This window comes from Lagenorhynchus albirostris, chromosome 19, assembly GCF_949774975.1.
Source record: "Lagenorhynchus albirostris chromosome 19, mLagAlb1.1, whole genome shotgun sequence".
In the NCBI taxonomy this organism is placed as follows: Eukaryota; Metazoa; Chordata; class Mammalia; order Artiodactyla; family Delphinidae; genus Lagenorhynchus; species Lagenorhynchus albirostris.
Window position 1 is genome coordinate 8,357,359 of NC_083113.1, and position 16,794 is coordinate 8,374,152.

At 59.6% G+C, this 16,794-nt stretch overlaps 2 protein-coding genes and 1 long non-coding RNA gene across 13 annotated transcripts in view; 2 read left to right on the forward strand and 1 right to left on the reverse strand.

Moving 5' to 3' along the window:
• SCAF1 (SR-related CTD associated factor 1) overlaps positions 1-16,794 on the reverse strand; it is a 23,273-nt gene continuing 6,479 nt past the window's right edge. The window contains exons 1-11 of one of the 11 annotated variants that reach the window (XM_060131701.1): positions 14,169-14,215; positions 11,187-11,300; positions 10,881-10,938; positions 10,047-10,141; positions 9,637-9,770; positions 9,434-9,549; positions 3,376-6,207; positions 2,641-2,723; positions 2,203-2,421; positions 746-874; positions 1-439 (exon numbers count right to left, since the gene is read on the reverse strand). In XM_060131701.1, coding sequence (XP_059987684.1) covers positions 248-439; positions 746-874; positions 2,203-2,421; positions 2,641-2,723; positions 3,376-6,207; positions 9,434-9,549; positions 9,637-9,770; positions 10,047-10,141; positions 10,881-10,938; positions 11,187-11,294 — 3,966 coding nt within the window. In that variant the 5' untranslated portion in view covers positions 11,295-11,300; positions 14,169-14,215 and the 3' untranslated portion in view covers positions 1-247. Of the gene's footprint in view, positions 440-745; positions 875-2,202; positions 2,422-2,640; positions 2,724-3,375; positions 6,208-6,812; positions 7,680-9,433; positions 9,550-9,636; positions 9,771-10,046; positions 10,142-10,880; positions 10,939-11,186; positions 11,337-11,695; positions 12,327-12,927; positions 14,101-14,168; positions 14,216-16,794 lie in introns of those variants that run through there. The other 10 variants (XM_060131703.1, XM_060131705.1, XM_060131704.1 and 7 more) reach the window with 10 other exon arrangements.
• On the forward strand, positions 459-7,510 carry LOC132510038 (uncharacterized). The gene is made up of 2 exons (XR_009537217.1): positions 459-2,911; positions 6,723-7,510. It is a non-coding gene; the product is annotated as an uncharacterized LOC132510038 (long non-coding RNA).
• Positions 13,952-16,794, forward strand: part of RRAS (RAS related) — a 3,642-nt gene continuing 799 nt past the window's right edge. Inside the window, exons 1-2 of the mRNA XM_060132058.1 lie at positions 13,952-14,060; positions 15,915-16,166. Of these exons, the coding sequence (XP_059988041.1) occupies positions 13,952-14,060; positions 15,915-16,166 (361 nt within the window). The remainder of the gene's footprint in view (positions 14,061-15,914; positions 16,167-16,794) is intronic.

The window sequence follows — 16,794 nt, forward strand, 5'->3', positions numbered from 1 at the left end:
TCAGGGGTAACATTTCATGAAATCTTTAATGAAACTGGGGTAGGGGCACGAACAGAGGGGAGGGGCAATGGGCACAGGCTTGGGGCGAGGGAGATGGCAGTGGGGCTGGGCAGGGGGCTCTCCTCTTTCCCGCAGCAACCCTCCCCCAATCATCCCACTGACAGGGGAGGGATGTAGGGAGGCAGAGCCATAAATATGTCCAGAATTCCAGAGAGACAGCGAAGGAGGAAAGGGGCGGCTGGGGATCTCAGAGAGGGGGCAGGGGCAGGCCCGGGCCGCCCTTGTCAGGGGGTCCCGGCTCCTTGGGCGGCCGTGGGGGCCCCGGAGGGTCCCCTGGCTTGCGGCCGTGCTTGCGGAAGTAGCGGTAGCGTTGGACGTAGGCGCGCACCAGGTTGCTCACCTTCACTGGGTTGATCTCCCCACTTTTGCTGTGGCAGATCTGGGGGGCAAGGGGCAGCTGCAGTCACTGCCAGTCCCCATGGTCCCCTGCACCTGGACTGCTGAGCACAGCTGGGGACTGGGATGGGAACCCCTCCGCCAAAATCCAGGCCAACATCCCTACTTGTCCCCCTGATGCCAGCAGAACAGGCCCAGGTGGGCTTGAGGCATCCTGTCACCCTCTCGCCTTCCAGAGTGACCCACTGCCCCTCTGTCTCCCCATCTCTGTACGCCTGTCTGCTCGCGTCCATCACTCCGTCTCATCCTCTCCCCACCTCTGCGCATCTTGTCCCCCTCTGGGCCCCACCTTGTGGACGGCCTTCCTCAGGATGTCCTTGTACTCCTCCTTGGTGATGTCCTTCTTCTGATAATACGGCTTGATGGCCAGCTTCACCTCCTCTACTGCCCGCTCCTGCGTGTGCAGCTTCTTCAGATACTGGCGGGGGTGGCGACAGTGGGAAGAAGGGACAGCAAAGGCCAGGTGAGTTACTGCAGAACCCCTACCTCCACTCACCTGCCCACCAGCTCAGACTTCTTGACCATCCAGCTACTCCCAGAGGTGGAAATCCTGCTTAGGGTCTGCCCTGTTCTCCCCTTGCTACAGTCGCCCCAGACCCCAGGCCAGGCCTGGGCCTCTCAATGTCACTAGCATCTCCTCCAGGCTGGACCCTGGGCTGTCCCAGGAGTCCATGACCAGGACCCATGTGTCCCCTGCCCTTACAGTCTGGTAGGGAGACAGACCTGAGCCAGGCGGCTGTTCCCTACCATCCCAGAGAAGATGGGGGCAGGTAAACTGAGGCCTGGGAAGGGCAGGACACCCCAGCCTTCAGGGCCAACATCTCCCATGAAACACGAATGCCAACTGTTGGGTGAGCTGCTGGGGGAGCCACGGCCACCCCAGGGGGACTCTTCAGGCCTCCCTAGCCCCACAGGAGTGGGTTTCTAAATATGCGGCCAAGAGAAAGGGATTGTGTCCTGCACCCGTCTCATATGTGGAGAGAGAGGACGTTGGCAGAGAACAGACAGGGCAGCCTCACTGGCGGAACAGGGACCTGCTGCTCGTCTCAGGGCCTGTACTGTCCCTGTCCCGCAGCCCATGGCACAGGCCATGGACAAGTACACATCAAAGCTGTGGCCCCACCTCCGTTTATACGGGGCTTATAACACGGGGGTTTGTTCTGCTTTCCTTCTGGCTCTGTATGTGGGGTGCGAAAAGGGTGAGCAGCGCCATCATCTGGTGACAGGGCCATAGCGACCAGCAACCAGACCCACCCAATAGGTACACAGCCCCAAGGCCCAGGAGGAGGAGCCAGATGTAGTGGGGGGAGGGGGGGCCTGTTTGCCCTGCACCCATTCTTCCTCCCTCCGTCCAGGAACAGATGCTTGATTTTTTGTTTGTAAACCATCCCGAGCCCCCCTTACACAAAAAGATCGGGGTGAGAGAGGTATAGATGACCAAAGAGTAGACTGTAGTAGATATATGTATAAACATGCGTGTGTTTATATCCATATCTCTTTCTTTCTCTCCCTACCTCCATCCCATCTCTATACGAAATTCTTTAAAAACCTGTCTAGCACCGCTTTCCCAATCATCTAATCAAGTGAAAGTTTAGTTCCTTACAATTTAGTGATTTCAGTTTTATCTAAGTCCTCATCTGCTGGCATCAGTCTCTGGCATTCTCCTCGGGCCCCTGCATCTCAGTATCTGCCTGCGTTCTCTGCAAAACTGTCACCACTAACCCACCTCTCCCAAGCCCAGTTCACCTTGTCTGTGTCACCACGTCCCTCGGAGCTGCTGCTGCCCTCTCTCTTGTCAGACGCTGCAGCCAGCCCAGTGGGGGTGGGAGGGGTAGAGCCACAGCCCCCCAGGGGGAGGCTGCCAGGGAGCAGGTAGCTGGAGGGGCCAGGGGGCAGACCCAGAGAGGTGGGCACAGGAGCTGGCGTCACCCCCAGACTTGAGGGGGGCTTCCTGTGGCTGAGGATCTGTGGGAAAAGGTTGGAGGATAAGCAAAGGGAGGTGGAGGGGAGGACGGAACATGTACCCCTATTCCCACCCTGATTTCCCAACAGTCCCAGAGGCAACAGGCTCCTCTTCTGGCAGATACCTTGCCCCAAAGCCTGCTGGGAGCTGAAGTTCCTCTCCTAACCCGAAACAGGGGACAAGAGAAGGGGCTGCGGGGACTCTTCCCCAAGGAAGCCCACCTGGTTGGTGGCCTGGATCAGCTCCTGGGCCTTTGCTCGGCTTGCCAGATTGGCTTCTTCCATCTTGAAGAGAAGTGCAGTCACTGCAGTAGGTGGAGAGTGGACGACAAGGATCGGGAGTTGACGCAAGAGGGTGACCCTCACCCAGCCACGTGCCACCTCCCGCCCCGGGCCCCCAGACAGGCTATAAGGTCTCAGGCTCATAACTGGGAAAAGGGGCCTCAGCCACCAAGAGAACCAGCCCCCACCCTGTATGTTCTTAGGACTCGAGGTGTGTGGGGGGCAGGGGTGGGGGTGGCGTGTGGCCAGGGTCACACAGTGACGAGTTGGTCCCGAGCCCCCGTAGCCTCTCTCCCCACCTCTGCAGTCTAGCAAAGGCTCCTGCCATCCCGTAAGGGATACTGCTCCCTGCTCCCCGATTCCAGTCCCTCTACCAAGCCTACCCCAGTCTACCTCTAGGTGGACCCCAGGACACACCCCACTCCTCCAGTCTCTGCTCAACTGGCTGCCCGCTGCTCCCATCTGCCCAGTGCTCTCCCAGTGCACCCAAACATCGTGGAGCCTTCTGGACAGACCCTGACTGGCCCTTACCCACCCAAGGCCCTCCCAGTCCTGGTCACTATACCCACCCCTTCCAAGGTATCTCCACTGCCTCCAAGTTTGTCCCCACATGACCTCCTCCCTGATCCTGTCTGTCCACCCTAATGTGCCCCGGCCCCCCCAGGGGACACTCACAGGCCAGGACACCGCTGGTAGTGCAGTCTACACCAGCGGGCAGGTTCCAGGGCATGGGTGGGGGCAGCGTGGGCAGCTGGGAGACACGGGGGGCTGGTCCATCCTCCGCCCCCGAGTCGCCAGCCGTGGACCCCGCACTAGGGGCGGTGCTGGGAGCGGCCGCAGCCGTGCTGGTGGCCGTGCTGGTGGCCGGCTGCTGCTCCTCCTCCTCCTCCTCCTCCTCCTCCTCTTCCTCCTCCTCCTCCTCCTCCGCCCCACCTCGGACTCCAGCCTCCTCAGCGGCCTCTTCTGGCAGGAAGGAGACCTCAGGTGTCTTGCAGCTGCTATCCACAGTCTGCGAGTCGGGCGTGAGAGCAGGGGGTGGAGGGGCCGCCTTGGGGGGCGGGGTGCTAGGGGCCTTGGCTGCCCGCTCTTCCCCGGACCAGGAAGTCTCCTCAGCCCCTTTGGCTCCCGCCGCCTGGCTGCAGCTGTCCGCCTTGGACTTCTTCAGCGTCGCAGGGCCACTGCCGCCACCGCCACTGCCCCCACCGCTGCGGATCTTTTTCCTGGTCTTGGATGGCTTGGTCTTTCCCTTGGTCCCCTTGGCTTTCTTGGCCCCAGCCTTGGCCTTGACCTTGGTCTTTTTGGGCTTGGTGCTGCCCTGAGCTGCTTTGGCCACCTCAGTAGGGGCCCGCTCATCCGGCTTGAGGAAGGGGGAGCGGCTCTCTCGGTCTCGGCTGAACTTGACTCCGATGGAGCCCAGGCCAGCAGACGTGGCCTCCTTGGCTGATGTGGTGCTGCTGACACCCTCTCGGATCAGAACGGCCACCTTGGACTGTAGCTTCACCTTCCGGGAGGATGAGGAGGACGACGAGGACGAGGAGCCTGAGCCGCTGCTGACAGGTGGCTTTGGCGGGGGCCCTGAAGAGGGCGCCAACTCCTTGGGGGGCCGGGCCTTCTTGGATGACCTGTCCCTGTCCCTATCTCTGTCCCTGTCCCGGTCCCGATCCCCCCCATCCAGTGCCTTCCGTCGTGATCCCTTCTCCCGGGAGGAAGAGGAGGAGGAGGCCGCCCCAGAGCGGCGCCGGTCCTTCTCACTGCTCTTGCCTCCCCGCTCCTCGGCGCTCAGTCCCTCGGAGTCGTATAGGACCTCGCGCTTGGGCGATGAGGCCGGAGCCGGTGAGGGGCCTCGGGGGTCAGGCTTGTCCGGCCGGCCCACGGTGATGGTCCGCTTGATGGCAAAGAGATCGTGGTCCGTGAGGTCCTGGATGGAGGGCGGCACGGCCCCCCGGCGGCGGCTGTCTCGCTCTCCGCCCAAGGAGGTGGAGCCGGAGGGCGGCTGGGCCGGGGCAAGGCCCTTCTCACTGTCCCCAGACCGCTTCTCGCCCCGGGACCGCGACCGTTTCTTCTTCTTCTTGCTGCCGCCGCCTTCCCGGTGCTTGCCGCGGTGCCGCTCGCGCCTGGAAGACGACGACGAGGAGGTGGCCGGGGGCGGGGAGTTCGAGCGCCGCCGCCGCCGCCTTTTCTCCCGAGACCGGGACCTGCGGCTGCCTCCGCGGCGCCGGTCGGTGCTCCGCGAGCGGCGGCGGGCGGAGCGGGACCGCGAGCGGCGGCGGGCGGACGACGAGGCGTGGGAGCCCGGCTTGCGGTCCCGGGAGCGGTGCTTCTTGGGGTCCCAGGGGGAGGCCGGGGCCGGCGGGGCGGGCTGAGCGCCGGAGGAGGACGAGGCGGCCTCCTTGGCCTCACCGCCGCTCCTCTTGCGCTCCCGCCTCGACTTCTTGCGGGTGGGCGGGCCAGTGGGGGCAGCGGAGGCGGGGGCGGCGGCCGGGGAGGGCGAGCGCTGCCGGTAGCGCTCGCGCCGCTGGGTCAGGATCTTGCGGCGCAGGTCCAGACCGCCCCAGCGCGCGTCCACGGTGGGCGGGGCGGGGGCCGGCTCCCCAAGGTCCACCTGCAGGGCGCCCTCGCCGTCGGACTCCGCGTGCAGAGACAAGAAGTCGTCCCCCTCGGGGGCCCGGGGGGCGGGCGGCGGGGGCGGGGGCTGGGCCGCAGCGGGGGCCGGGGCCGCCGGAGGGGGTCGTGCGGCCCGGCCGCCGGCCCGGAAGAGGGAGAGCGCCATCCTGGGCTCCTCCTCAGGCTGGACAATCTCGCCCTCCTCAATCTCTGAGTCGCCCGGTGGCAGCAGAGGGGGCGGGAGGGCGGCGCCACCGGCCGTCACCACCTCCACGGAGACCTTGCCTTCCCGACAGGCCTCCGCCTCAGTCCCCACCACAAAGACGCGCCGGCGGGTGGCTCCGTCGGCCCGGGTGGAGTCGGCCTGGGGCGGTGTGCCAGGGGCTGGAGTCGGCTGCAGGGGCTGGGGGTCCGGGCCCGGGCTCTCGTCACCTGGGAAGTCCTGGCTCAGGCTGTTGTCGTCGTAGATGCCCGCCAGGGTCTCTGAGATGCGGCTGATGCTCTGGGACAGGGCTTCCTCCTCCTCTTCTTCCTCTTCTTCCTCTTCCTCCTCTTCCTCCTCCTCCTCCTCCTCCTCAGGTGAGGGGGTCCCCGCCGATGAGCTGGGGTTGGAGCCAGTGGGCTCGAAGGGGTCGTACTTCTGCTCTGGAGCAGGCGGTGGGGAATAGGCCTCGTCGGTGGGGTGGAAGGGGTCATAGATATCAAACCGGGGTGCAGGAGGGGCCGGGGGGGCCGGGGGTGGTGGAGGGGGAGGCGGGGAAGGGGAGGATGATGAGGGGGAAGGGGAAGGTGAAGAGGAGGCAGAGGAGGGGGCAGGGGGCGGAGCAGGGCCCCCGTCTCCAGTGCCCAAGGTGAGGAGGTGGCGGGCACAGGTGGGTCGAGAAGAGTGAGACTGCGGAGAAACTGCAAAGGAAGAGCGGAGACAGGGTGGCGGTCAGGTGCCTGTCCCAGTGCAGCGGAGGGGCCCGCAGGCAGGTCAGCACCCCATCTGCTGGTCCCCCTCACTCAGCACTCGCCACACCAGCAGGCACTGCTTCCAGTGCTTCACGTGTGTCAACACATAAGATGCTCCTAACAACAGTACCTACGCTCCACGCTGTAGGTACTGCGACCCGGGGTCCCAGGAGGAAACTGCAGCACAGAGAGCTGTGGCATCTTCCCCTAGAGCACAGTCAGCAGGGGGGAGTCAGGATGCAAACTCGGTCAGTGTGGCCTCCGAGCCCGCACTCTCATATCTACCAGAGATGTAAGCTGGCCTGCGGCCCAAGACCGCCCTGACCAATGACAGCAGTGATGTTCCCGCAGGAGGCACAGGCTGGGATGGGAGAGCCAGGGTTCCAACCTAGGATCACCTGCAGGGGTCAAGCCCTGGCCTGATGAGCCGGCTGCCTCTTGAGGGAATCTATCCCTTTGTACAGGAGGCCTAACGTGAGGCTGAGAAGGTGAAACTCCCTCTCCAGAGTCAGAAAGTGGCAGAGCTGGTGAGCCCTGAGAGCCCGAGTCCTCACCGTGCCCCCGCCACTCGGTGATGAGCCCCATCCCAGGGGCGACATCTGCTTGGGACTCAGACATCACTGACCGGGCCAGGCATCGTGCTGTCCTCCGTTATTTTGTCCGCCCTCCCGAGACCTTGCTTTCGAAGCACTCCACGGTCTCAGCACCACAAGTCACACATGTGGAGACAACTGATCGAGGCTGCCCCCGGGGCGGATGACGGGGCCAGGATTCAGACACACACATCAGAGTCTGGAGGCCACTCTCTCAACCACATGTAACTGCCAGGATCCTGCCCCAGCAAGGACGCCGGCATGGTCACATGAACAATGCCAGGGAAGCCCGGGGCTAAGAAGGCAGCACCGGAGCCACCTCCCCACCCGGATCCCAGGCTCCAGCCCTCTCCCGCAATATGCCCGAGGGCAAGCAACTCAACTGCTGTCTGCCTTGGTTTCCTCATCTATAAAAGGGGAGTTTGCTCATTCATTCAACACATTTTTTCTGATCATCAATCTGACAGACGCGGCTTGGGGTATAGAACAGAACCGCAAACAAGAGACAAAAATCCCTGCCTTCAAGGACTTGCTGAGCACGAACTCTGACTACCCGGGCTGTTATTACCACCACCTGAGGCAAAAACCACGTCTGCAGATCGTAGCAGTCTGCAAACTCGAGACATCCGCTTCCTTATAAATAGTTTTTTTTAAAGGACTATGGGTGAGTTCTTCTTGCGTTCTTAGTATTTTCCAAACGAAGACCAAAAAACACTTGGAATAAGAAAACAAAACACAGGGACTTCCCTGGTGGTCCAGTGGGTAAGACTCCGTGCTCCCAATGGAGGGGGCCCGGGTTTGATCCCTGGTCGAGGAACTATATCCCGTATACATGCCGCAACTAAGAGTCCTCATGCTGCAACTAAAAAAAAAAAAAAAAAAAAAAAAAAAAAAAAAAATCCCGCACGCCACAACTAAGACCTGGCACAGCCAAAATAAATAAATATTTTAAAACAACAACAACAACAAAAACCCAAAACATAACCCCAGAGTCCTGCTGAAAACAGCTATTAGGTTCCAGACACAGCTATGGATAGCACTTAAAGCCCAAGGGCCAAATCCCACACATCACCTGTTTTTGTAAATAACATTTGATTGGAACCCTGTCCCACTCACTTGTTTACTTATCCCCTATGGCTTCTGGTTTTAAAAGAAATGAAGAGGGAGTTCCCTGGTGGCCTAGTCGTTAGGATTCTGGGCTTTCACTGTTGAGGCCCGGTTCAATCCCTGGTTGGGGAACTGAGATCCCACAAGCCATGCGGTGCGGCCAAATAAATAAGTAAAATTTAAAAAAATAATAAAAGAAATGAAAATACTTTTGTGGGCCCCTAAGAGTGTGGCGGCCCCCTAAGAGCATGGTAGGCCCCAGGCACCATGTCCCCTGAGCCTAAAGGATAAGTAAGTCACCCCAGATCTGTGAGAAAAAAGAAAGGACGAGGATGGGACTTCCCTGGTGGCGCAGTGGTTAAGAATCCTCCTGCCAATGCAGGGGACACGGGTTCGAGCCCTGGTCCAGGAAGATCCCACATGCCGCAGAGCAACTAAGCCCATGCACCACAGCTACTGAGCCTGCGCTCTAGAGCCCGTGAGCCACAATTACTGAAGCCCACGCGCCTAGAGCCGGTGCTCCACCAACAGGAGAAGCCACCACTGCAGTGAAGAGTGGCCCCCTGCTTGCCACAGCTAGAGAAAGCCCACGCGCAGCAGTGTAGACCCGACACAGCCAAAAATACATAAAGTTAAATCTTAAAAAAAAAAAAGGACAAGGAAAACGTGAACTGGTTCAGAGGGTGTGCAAGCCTCTGGCAGAACAGTTGCTCGTCGCTGACCTTCTGCTACGTCTTCCTCTCCCCTCCACCCCTCCCCAGATATTACGTGGCAGAAGGGAAGTCTAAACCCAGGGTTCTCATCAGGGTCCCGGGGGATCTGCAGCAGCATCACTGGGGAGTTAGTTAGAAATGCAAATTCCCGGGCCCTACCAACTCCAGGCCTGCTGCATCAGAAACCCTGGGGATGGGCCTAGTGACCTATGGATTAACAAGTCCTCCGTGGTGATTCTGATGCCCTTTCGAGTTTGAGACCCTCTGCTCTACACTGCTCAGGGGCTTACCACCGTGTGCAGCAGCGCTAGGGAGCAGACTCTCCCTCGGGCAGGTGCACATCGCAGAAGTCAAAAACTTGCACTTTACACACAGAAGGCCCCGGGCTCAGGGCCACCACTAAGCAACTGGCTGTGCCACCTCGAGCAAGAGACTTCCCTCTTTCAGACTCTTCTCTTCCTGGAGTCGGAGATGCTGACAGTCCCCCGTCCTGGGGAGACGAATTCCTAACGCAGTTACACTGATATTCAGAAGCCCCGGACGCACGCTAACTGCTCCCACATGGTAGCTCTCACATCAGTTTTAACTTTAATTACATCTGCACGTGCATACAACCTTTACTTAAGTCTAACAGGAGAAAGACATGACAGTACAGATTTTGTCTAAATGACGTACTCAGCACCGCTACTACTACCAACAACAGCTAACGCTCACGCGACGCCGAGGCTGACTGCCTGCCAACTCAGCCCTGGTCCCACATACCCGTTTTGCCCGTCCTCCAGGCCCTGACACGGGGCAGCAGGCTGGGTACAGGAAGGGGGACTGGATCCCTGTCCCCAATTCGGACCTCGGCCACCAGCTCCAGCATGTCCTCGCTTCTGCAAGACAGGGGATGAGTGAGCCTCAGAGGTGCGTCCGACTCCCACGACAGGGGCCTCTCCCACTCCAGCTGCCCAGATACTCACTCGCCAGGCCGCAGGTCCAGGTGGCTGGGAACCCAGGTATCCGGGGGATCCAGGATGCTCACCAGCCCCGCGAGGAGGCCATCGGCAGCCACGTCCAACACCTGGAATAGGCCAGGAGGGGCTCCACCCTGTCCCTGCTTGTGTGAGGGCCCACACAGGCCCTAAGCTCTCAGTAACCCAGACATCTGAGACCCCATGAGAACACGAGGATCCAACTGACTCCTCAACCTGACTGCCTCCAGGACCCAAAGGACCAGGCCTCAGAGCCTCCAACACTGCCCCCAATCAGCACCCCAGACACAGAAGCCTGGGTCCCCAACTCCATTTCCCCATTTCAGGGATCCAGGCCCCAGTGAGCTTCCTCCCCCAGCCCCAGAAGTCCAGGTCCCTAGCCCCCTCTTCTTACTCACAGAAGCCGTGTCAGTCCCCCCTGATTCCTGGGAACGGGGCTCTGAACGTGGGCTCCGACAGCGCCTCCATCGAAGGCCATGACACCGAGAACCATCTGGAGAGAGATTTGCATGGGGTTTGGAGACAGGGGACTAGTTGCAGAGACCTTGCTTGGCAGAGGAAAAAGAGCCTGCCTAGCTCTTGACAAAGGAACCAAGCTCCTGCCTACTCTCCCGGCCTCCATCCAACCGCTTCCCAACCTGGGTCCCAGAAGGACTTCCCAACACCCTTTTGAGGCACCAACTCTCTCACCCATTTGTCCTCCCAGCCACCCTCAGGATGAAGTCCAGACAAGTCAGCTTGGCCTTTAAGCCTTGCTGTGACCCAGTCCCCATGGAGCAATCCTGCTTCCCTTCCCACCAACATCCTCTGCCCACCAGCCCCAAAGACCCACAACTCGGTCCAGCAACGTGGTCCCTGTGCTGTGTGCCTGCTGGTGCCGCCCCCACCTATCAGGCTTTCCTCTTCACCAGACAATGCTCAACAGCCTTAGAGACACAGGTCCCCTGTCACCTCCTCACTGAAGCCTTCCTGGACCCCATCTCCCTCCACAGCGGCTTAGCTGGGCCTCCTGCCCTCTCGCGGTGCCTCGGGCTACCTCTGTGCTGGGACTGTGTCTCCCCTCTGCCAGACTGTGAGCCCCTGCAAGACGGCCAGAGTCCCAGCCATCTTGGGCTCCCTGTGCCAGCACAGGGTGGCGCCCAGGCGGCCTCGGGAAAGCGCATATGAACGAGATTAGGAGAAAGAATGCAGAGCCGGGGCAGGGGGCTGGGAAGAACCAGAAGCTGTCATACCTTTATCATTTGGCAGGTCCCCCTGCAGGGAACTTCCCACAGCCTGCTGAATGGCCCGCTGAAGGAAAAGTGAGGGTGAAGGGGGTGGAAAGAAAGAGCAGTCAGGGGATGCATGCGGAAGGTCACAAGCTCTGCTGCTGGGAGACAGCCATTCCAGACACCCCTACAACCAGACTCAAACCCTACAGACAGGCCAAGAGTCCTGGCCCCCCAACCCCTCCTTTCCCAAGGGTCCAGGAGTCAGGGCCCTGGAATCTGGACTCCCGGCCCCTCCCTCCCTCGGCCCCAGGCATCTGGCTGCCTCACCAAGATAAAAGCAGAAGGAGAAAGCGTAGGGTCTCTGTCTGGCGGACCGTCACCCCGATCCTCGCCTGACTCCTCTGTCTTCCCTCGAGACTCATCTTCTTCCTCCATGGTCACCTGGTGGTGGAGGCGGGGGAGACTCTGGAGTAGAGGCTGGTGGGCAGGGCACGGTGGTGCCAGGTGGCGGAAGGAGAGGACGGACATGAAGACCTCAGGGGCCTCCAACACTGTATCCCCTTCAGCATCCCTCCTCTCCTCCACCGCATCCCAGGCCCGGGCAAGTACCAGGCCCAGTGCAGACACTAGAGGGACTGGAGCAACCCTCTTCCCTTGTCTGAATTTGTTGCCTCCTCTGCCAAAGGGAGGCCTTCCCGGCCTACTTCCACACACCCCTCCCCAGTTCCCGCACCTTCCCCCTTTAAGACCTCACGGGAGCCTGCCTTCATGGGAGCCAAGACTCTTTTCTGTTGAGCTGTGATTTCAGACACTGCCCCGCTGTCTCATAAACCCACCTTTCCCAAACCGAGATACGTGCCAGTGTGCTGGGTGCGCCTCAAACACCACGCCACTTCCTAAAGCATCGATTCTCCTCGATGGTGAGGGACCCAACAAAATGTATTTACACACAGAGGATGAAGCTACAATAGAATGAGCTACAAAACCAGTACGCCACTTTGAAAACGAAAACACGAACTTCAGGAATGCTGTCCACTAGACGCCACAGGGAGCACCCTCCGATCACCTGTCTGCCCCTTGTGTGGAAGTGCGGCGCAAGGCTTTGCCATGTCACAGAAATTCTTAGGTTATACAGAAGGTGAAAAATCACTCTTCAGACTGATGGGGATTTTGATTAGGGCTTCAGAAAATACGAAGATTTCAGCTATAGGCTTCCCTGCAACTGTCAAGTCTCCTACTCTGAAGACAATAAATATCTGGTCCCACAGTTCCTAGAAAGCTTCAAAACCCCTAACCCTCAACGCCGTGTGCTTAGCTCTAAGTGGGCCCAATAGGAGTATCTAAGTCAGAGAAAGCCTGTGAGAATTGAAAGGAGACAAACTCCTGACACAGAGTAACAATACAGAGTAACAATAATTATCATGGGCTATATACAGAGTAACAATATTTTTTGCGGTACACGGGCCTCTCCCGTTGCGGAGCACAGGCTCCGGACGCGCAGGCTCACCGGCCATGGCTCACGGGCGCAGCCGCTCCGCGGCACGTGGGATCTTCCCGGACCGGGGCACGAACCCGTGTCCCCTGCGTCAGCAGGCGGACTCTCAACCACTGCACCACCAGGGAAGCCCTATCATCGGCCTTTAACGCCCAGGTTTCCCCTACTTCGGTCTCCCCTACACCCTCGGTTGCATACCTGCCAAAAAAAAAAAAAAAAAAAGATCTCGGCCCTGGTCTCCCTCGTACCAGATTTTCAGAAAGCTCTCCCATGCTGCCTCCTGGCTCTCTAAGAGCTTGCAGTTCCTTCCCGAACTCCCACAGACAACTCTCACCCTGATAAGCCCCTCTGGACAGTTCCCAGCCCTGGCGCTGCTCTTCGGCACCTGGGTGGGGGTGGGGGGAGCACACGCTATGTAGAACAGCGCTGTCACGTAAGAGAAGCTTAATCAAGATGTGCTGACTACAGACCCACAGAGCCCCAAACCCTCTGTAGAATGAACATCCTCCCTTGCCCATTCACACATGCCCCGGGATTTGCAGACACACCCCCGGCTCCTTAGATCTTTTATACCTGAGAAGCCTCTGCAGACGCTGCTAGGTCCCTCTAGATCAGTTTCCCAAACTATAAACTTGATAGCAGTTCAGTGCTTTACAAATAGCTTGTTATCAAAGCAAATCGAACACAGTAGAAGATTCTTCACAATACATCACAAGTAAATGAAAATACTAATTAATGGGACTTGGGTATGAAATTCATATGACGGTGTACACTAGGTCTCAATGAAAAAATGTATTTCTCACTGTAGATCAAGGTCAAAAGAGTTTGAAAATCACAGCACTAGAGGAGTCTAGATGATCCTATAGACTTTCCCAGACCAAGGAGGACTAATTCTAACGCTCTCTGTAGCCCCAGGGCCACGCAGAATTTTTCAACATTGTGCATTTGAATTACTTTCTAAGGGCAAGTACAATACAGCTGGGCAAATTTTCCAATACTCTTCATTGTCTTATTCTCCATGCAATTATATGGCCCCCCCAAAGGCATTCGAATTTGCAGTCACACTCAAAGCCACCTAGATGGTTCCAGGTTCTTCTAACTGCCCCCAGCCTCCTGTCACCCAGACTAGACACTCCCCAGACAGCTGGAGACCCATCCAGGCCTCTCAGAACATCTCAGTATTTGCCTCTCTCCCTTCGTGGGTACATCCCGCTCCTCTGGGTATCTATAAAAGACTTCCTATCCCTGGAACAGTTCTTCCAGGCCCAGCTATATGGCCCCAGACCCCTGTAGGTGAGCCGCATCCTCAGGTCAGCACATGTAGACACTTCCCAGCCCTAACAGACATACCCTAGGCGCTATAGTTGGCTCTGCAGATACTCCCCAGCTCTTGCAGATCACCTTCACCCCGGGACATATCTCAAGATCTCAAGATGGCCCCAGAACCCTCTAAACAGACCCTAGCCTCCGGTCAGCTCATAAAGACGATCAACAGTGCCTACAAAAATGACCCAAGCCAGCTATATGATGGAAGGCAGGCTTCAGTCTCAGTCCAGGCCCTGTGGACGCCCCCAATCCTCTCGGGGACGCCCCGTAGATGCCCCCCGGGACCACAGACGCGTCCCGGGGCCTTCAGAAGGCCCTCCGCTCGGCGCCAGGCGCCGCCGCGGCTACCAGGCCCGAGGCCGACCCGCTAAGCCCTCTAGGCCCTGCGGCGTGCCGGGAGGACCCCGGGACAAACTAGCAACCCGACTCCGCCCCGCCCACCCCGATAGGCCCGAGCCCCGCGGCCCGGACCGCCGCCGCCATCTTACCCCGCCGCTCGGGCTGCGGCTCCGGCCCCGGCGCGGGGCGGGGCGGGCTGGGGCGGGGCTCGCGAGCAGAGGGAGGAGAGGGGTGGAGCTAAAACACCGCCGAGCTTGCCGGGACTTCAAGTATCGAGCACGGTGCCGTGAAGGCTGGTGGGAAGGCTCCGGACTCAGTTTCCCAGCACCCAATAGGACACATAGGCCGGGTGCGCGCGACGCACGCCGGGAGGCGTAGTCCGCGCGTCGCCTCCGCTGCGCGGGGACAGCAAGCGGGGTGAGGGGTGAAGTGGGCGGGGTTGCGGTAGGCCGCGATTAGGCCCCAAAGTACCCAGCACGCGCGCGGAAAGAGCGGCGGAAAAGGAAGTGACGGAAAGAGCGGTCAGCGTGACAGATGCGAGGGAGTTGTAGTTCCAAGGAGTGGGCCGTAGGAAAAAAAAAAAAAAAAACAACACAGGACAAGCTGGGAGTTGCCCGCCCACATTCTAGGGATCCCAGAATCCCGATACCAATTTCTCTCTAAATTTAGAACCAAGGAGCGCAGCCCTACAGCATCCTCCTCATTTAGGACAGAAAAAGTCCAAATTCCGATTCCTCTCACTCAGAACAGAGGAGTCCGGACTCACATTTCCCTCCTCCCTGGGACTCAGAAGCCGAGCCCTCCTTCCTGTTAAATCCAGGAGTCGGGCCCTCAAGCCATCCTCAGACCATTCCTGGTCTCAAACAACTACCTTACACTAACCCGAGTGTTCGGGTTCCCCATCCTAACTCCCTCGGATCCAGAATTTTGGGTCCCCAGCCTCTCCAACCTCTGGATCCAAGAGTCTGGGCCCTCAGCTTCCCTCCTTTACCGAACCTAGTAGTAAGGACCTCCAGGTCCCCTCCTTCTGGGGACCCAGGAGTCCAAGCTTCCAGCCCTATTCTCTCCTAGGTATTCCTAGGGGTCTGGGCTCTCAGCTTCCTCCTCCTTCAAGACCCAGAAATCCTGACCGTAGACCAGGCATAATCCAGGCATCCCGGCTTGGGCGAACTGGCTCATGGATTAGGAATGCAGTGATCTCACGGCCCCTCCCTGCCCAGTTACCCGCTGTCCCCCCTCCAGGGCCCCATCTTCCCTCCCAGTCTGTCTTCCGCTTGGCTGGGACAGCGGGAACCGGAAACCTGGGTCCCTTAGCGGGCGGAGCCTGCAGCATCCAGCCCAGACGCCCGCGTTGGGAGCTTGGCTAGGATCCCAGGACGGAGGTTGAGCTACCCCTCAGGACTTGCTACTTTCTCGGAGCGCGCCTATATACGGCCGCGCGCGAGTCCGCGAGCTCCGCCTACTGGAACAAGGCCTCGGAGATGGTGCCCTGAGAAACTGCATCACGGGGTTCCTCATTTGCATAGCCCCACCCCGAGCTATCTTCCCGACCCATCGGGAAGAGAGAATGAGAGCTTATTAGCATATCCCCGCCCCCAGACGGCCGGCCAGCCGAGAGCGCGTGGCGCCGCTCGGGGTGAGCCCAGTTCTCTTATTAGCGTGTCCCCGCCCCATTTGGAATTCCCCTTCTCAGCGACCGCCGTTCCCCTACTCTTATTATCATAGCTCCTCCTTTTCCCTGGCCTTGCCTCCTTCTTAAGTGTCCCGAGATACTAGCCCTTCTTGCTGGAGTTCATGATTATGCAGTAGCCTATTAGCGTGGCCCGCCCCTAGGCCCCGCCCGGCTCCCCCCCAGGCGGTAGCGGCGGCAGCGGCAGCGGTGGCGACATGAGCAGCGGGGCGGCGTCCCGGGACAGGGCGGGGGCGGCCCCGGGGCGGGGGGCCGGGGCCCGGGGACCCCCCACCCAGCGAGACACACAAGCTGGTGGTCGTGGGCGGCGGCGGCGTGGGCAAGAGCGCGCTGACCATCCAGTTCATCCAGGTAGTGGGCCCTCACCCGGGGGGGGTGCCCCCGGGACCCAGAACTGAGCCCTTTGCGGGATCCCTGAGACCCCGGTTTCCCCTCGATCCATCACTGAAACCCTCCTGTGAGGCCTTCTAATCTTAAAAAAGTCCCCCTCAGATGTGACCCTGAGCCCCTCAGGGCCTCCACCCACTACATGAGGGACATTCCTCCTGTACTTGTATCTTGAGACCCACCACCCCTACCCCCAGTACCCAAGACCCCGCTTCCCTACTGATTTGACCGTGGGTGCCTCCTGGGAGCACTCTAAATCCAGAAGAGTCACCCCATCCAGACCCTAAGCACTCTCATGGGCCCCCCACCCCCCTAGGTGCCGCCTTCCCCAACCTTGAGCACCATCTCCCCCAAATCGCAGACCCAAACTTCCCCTCTGAGCTACCCAGAACCTGAGACAATGCCTGTGCCCGATGCCCTTGAGATTCCCTCAGTCTGGAATCTCCCCCAGGGACCTCCCCCAGAAACTGGAAATTATGCCCAGGCTTTGCCCCTGAGGCCCGTCTAGGACCACCCAGTCCTGAGAGAGGCACCCTCAGACCTGAGAGGTTTCAAAAAGATCCCGCCCCTTGGCCATTCCAGAGAACTCTAAGACCCCAAGTTCTGGGGTTCCCTATCTCACCAGACCCAGACCCCCACCCTTCCCCAAGGAAAACCCACCACTCCTCCATCTTGAGTTTTCCTCCACTCCGATTCCC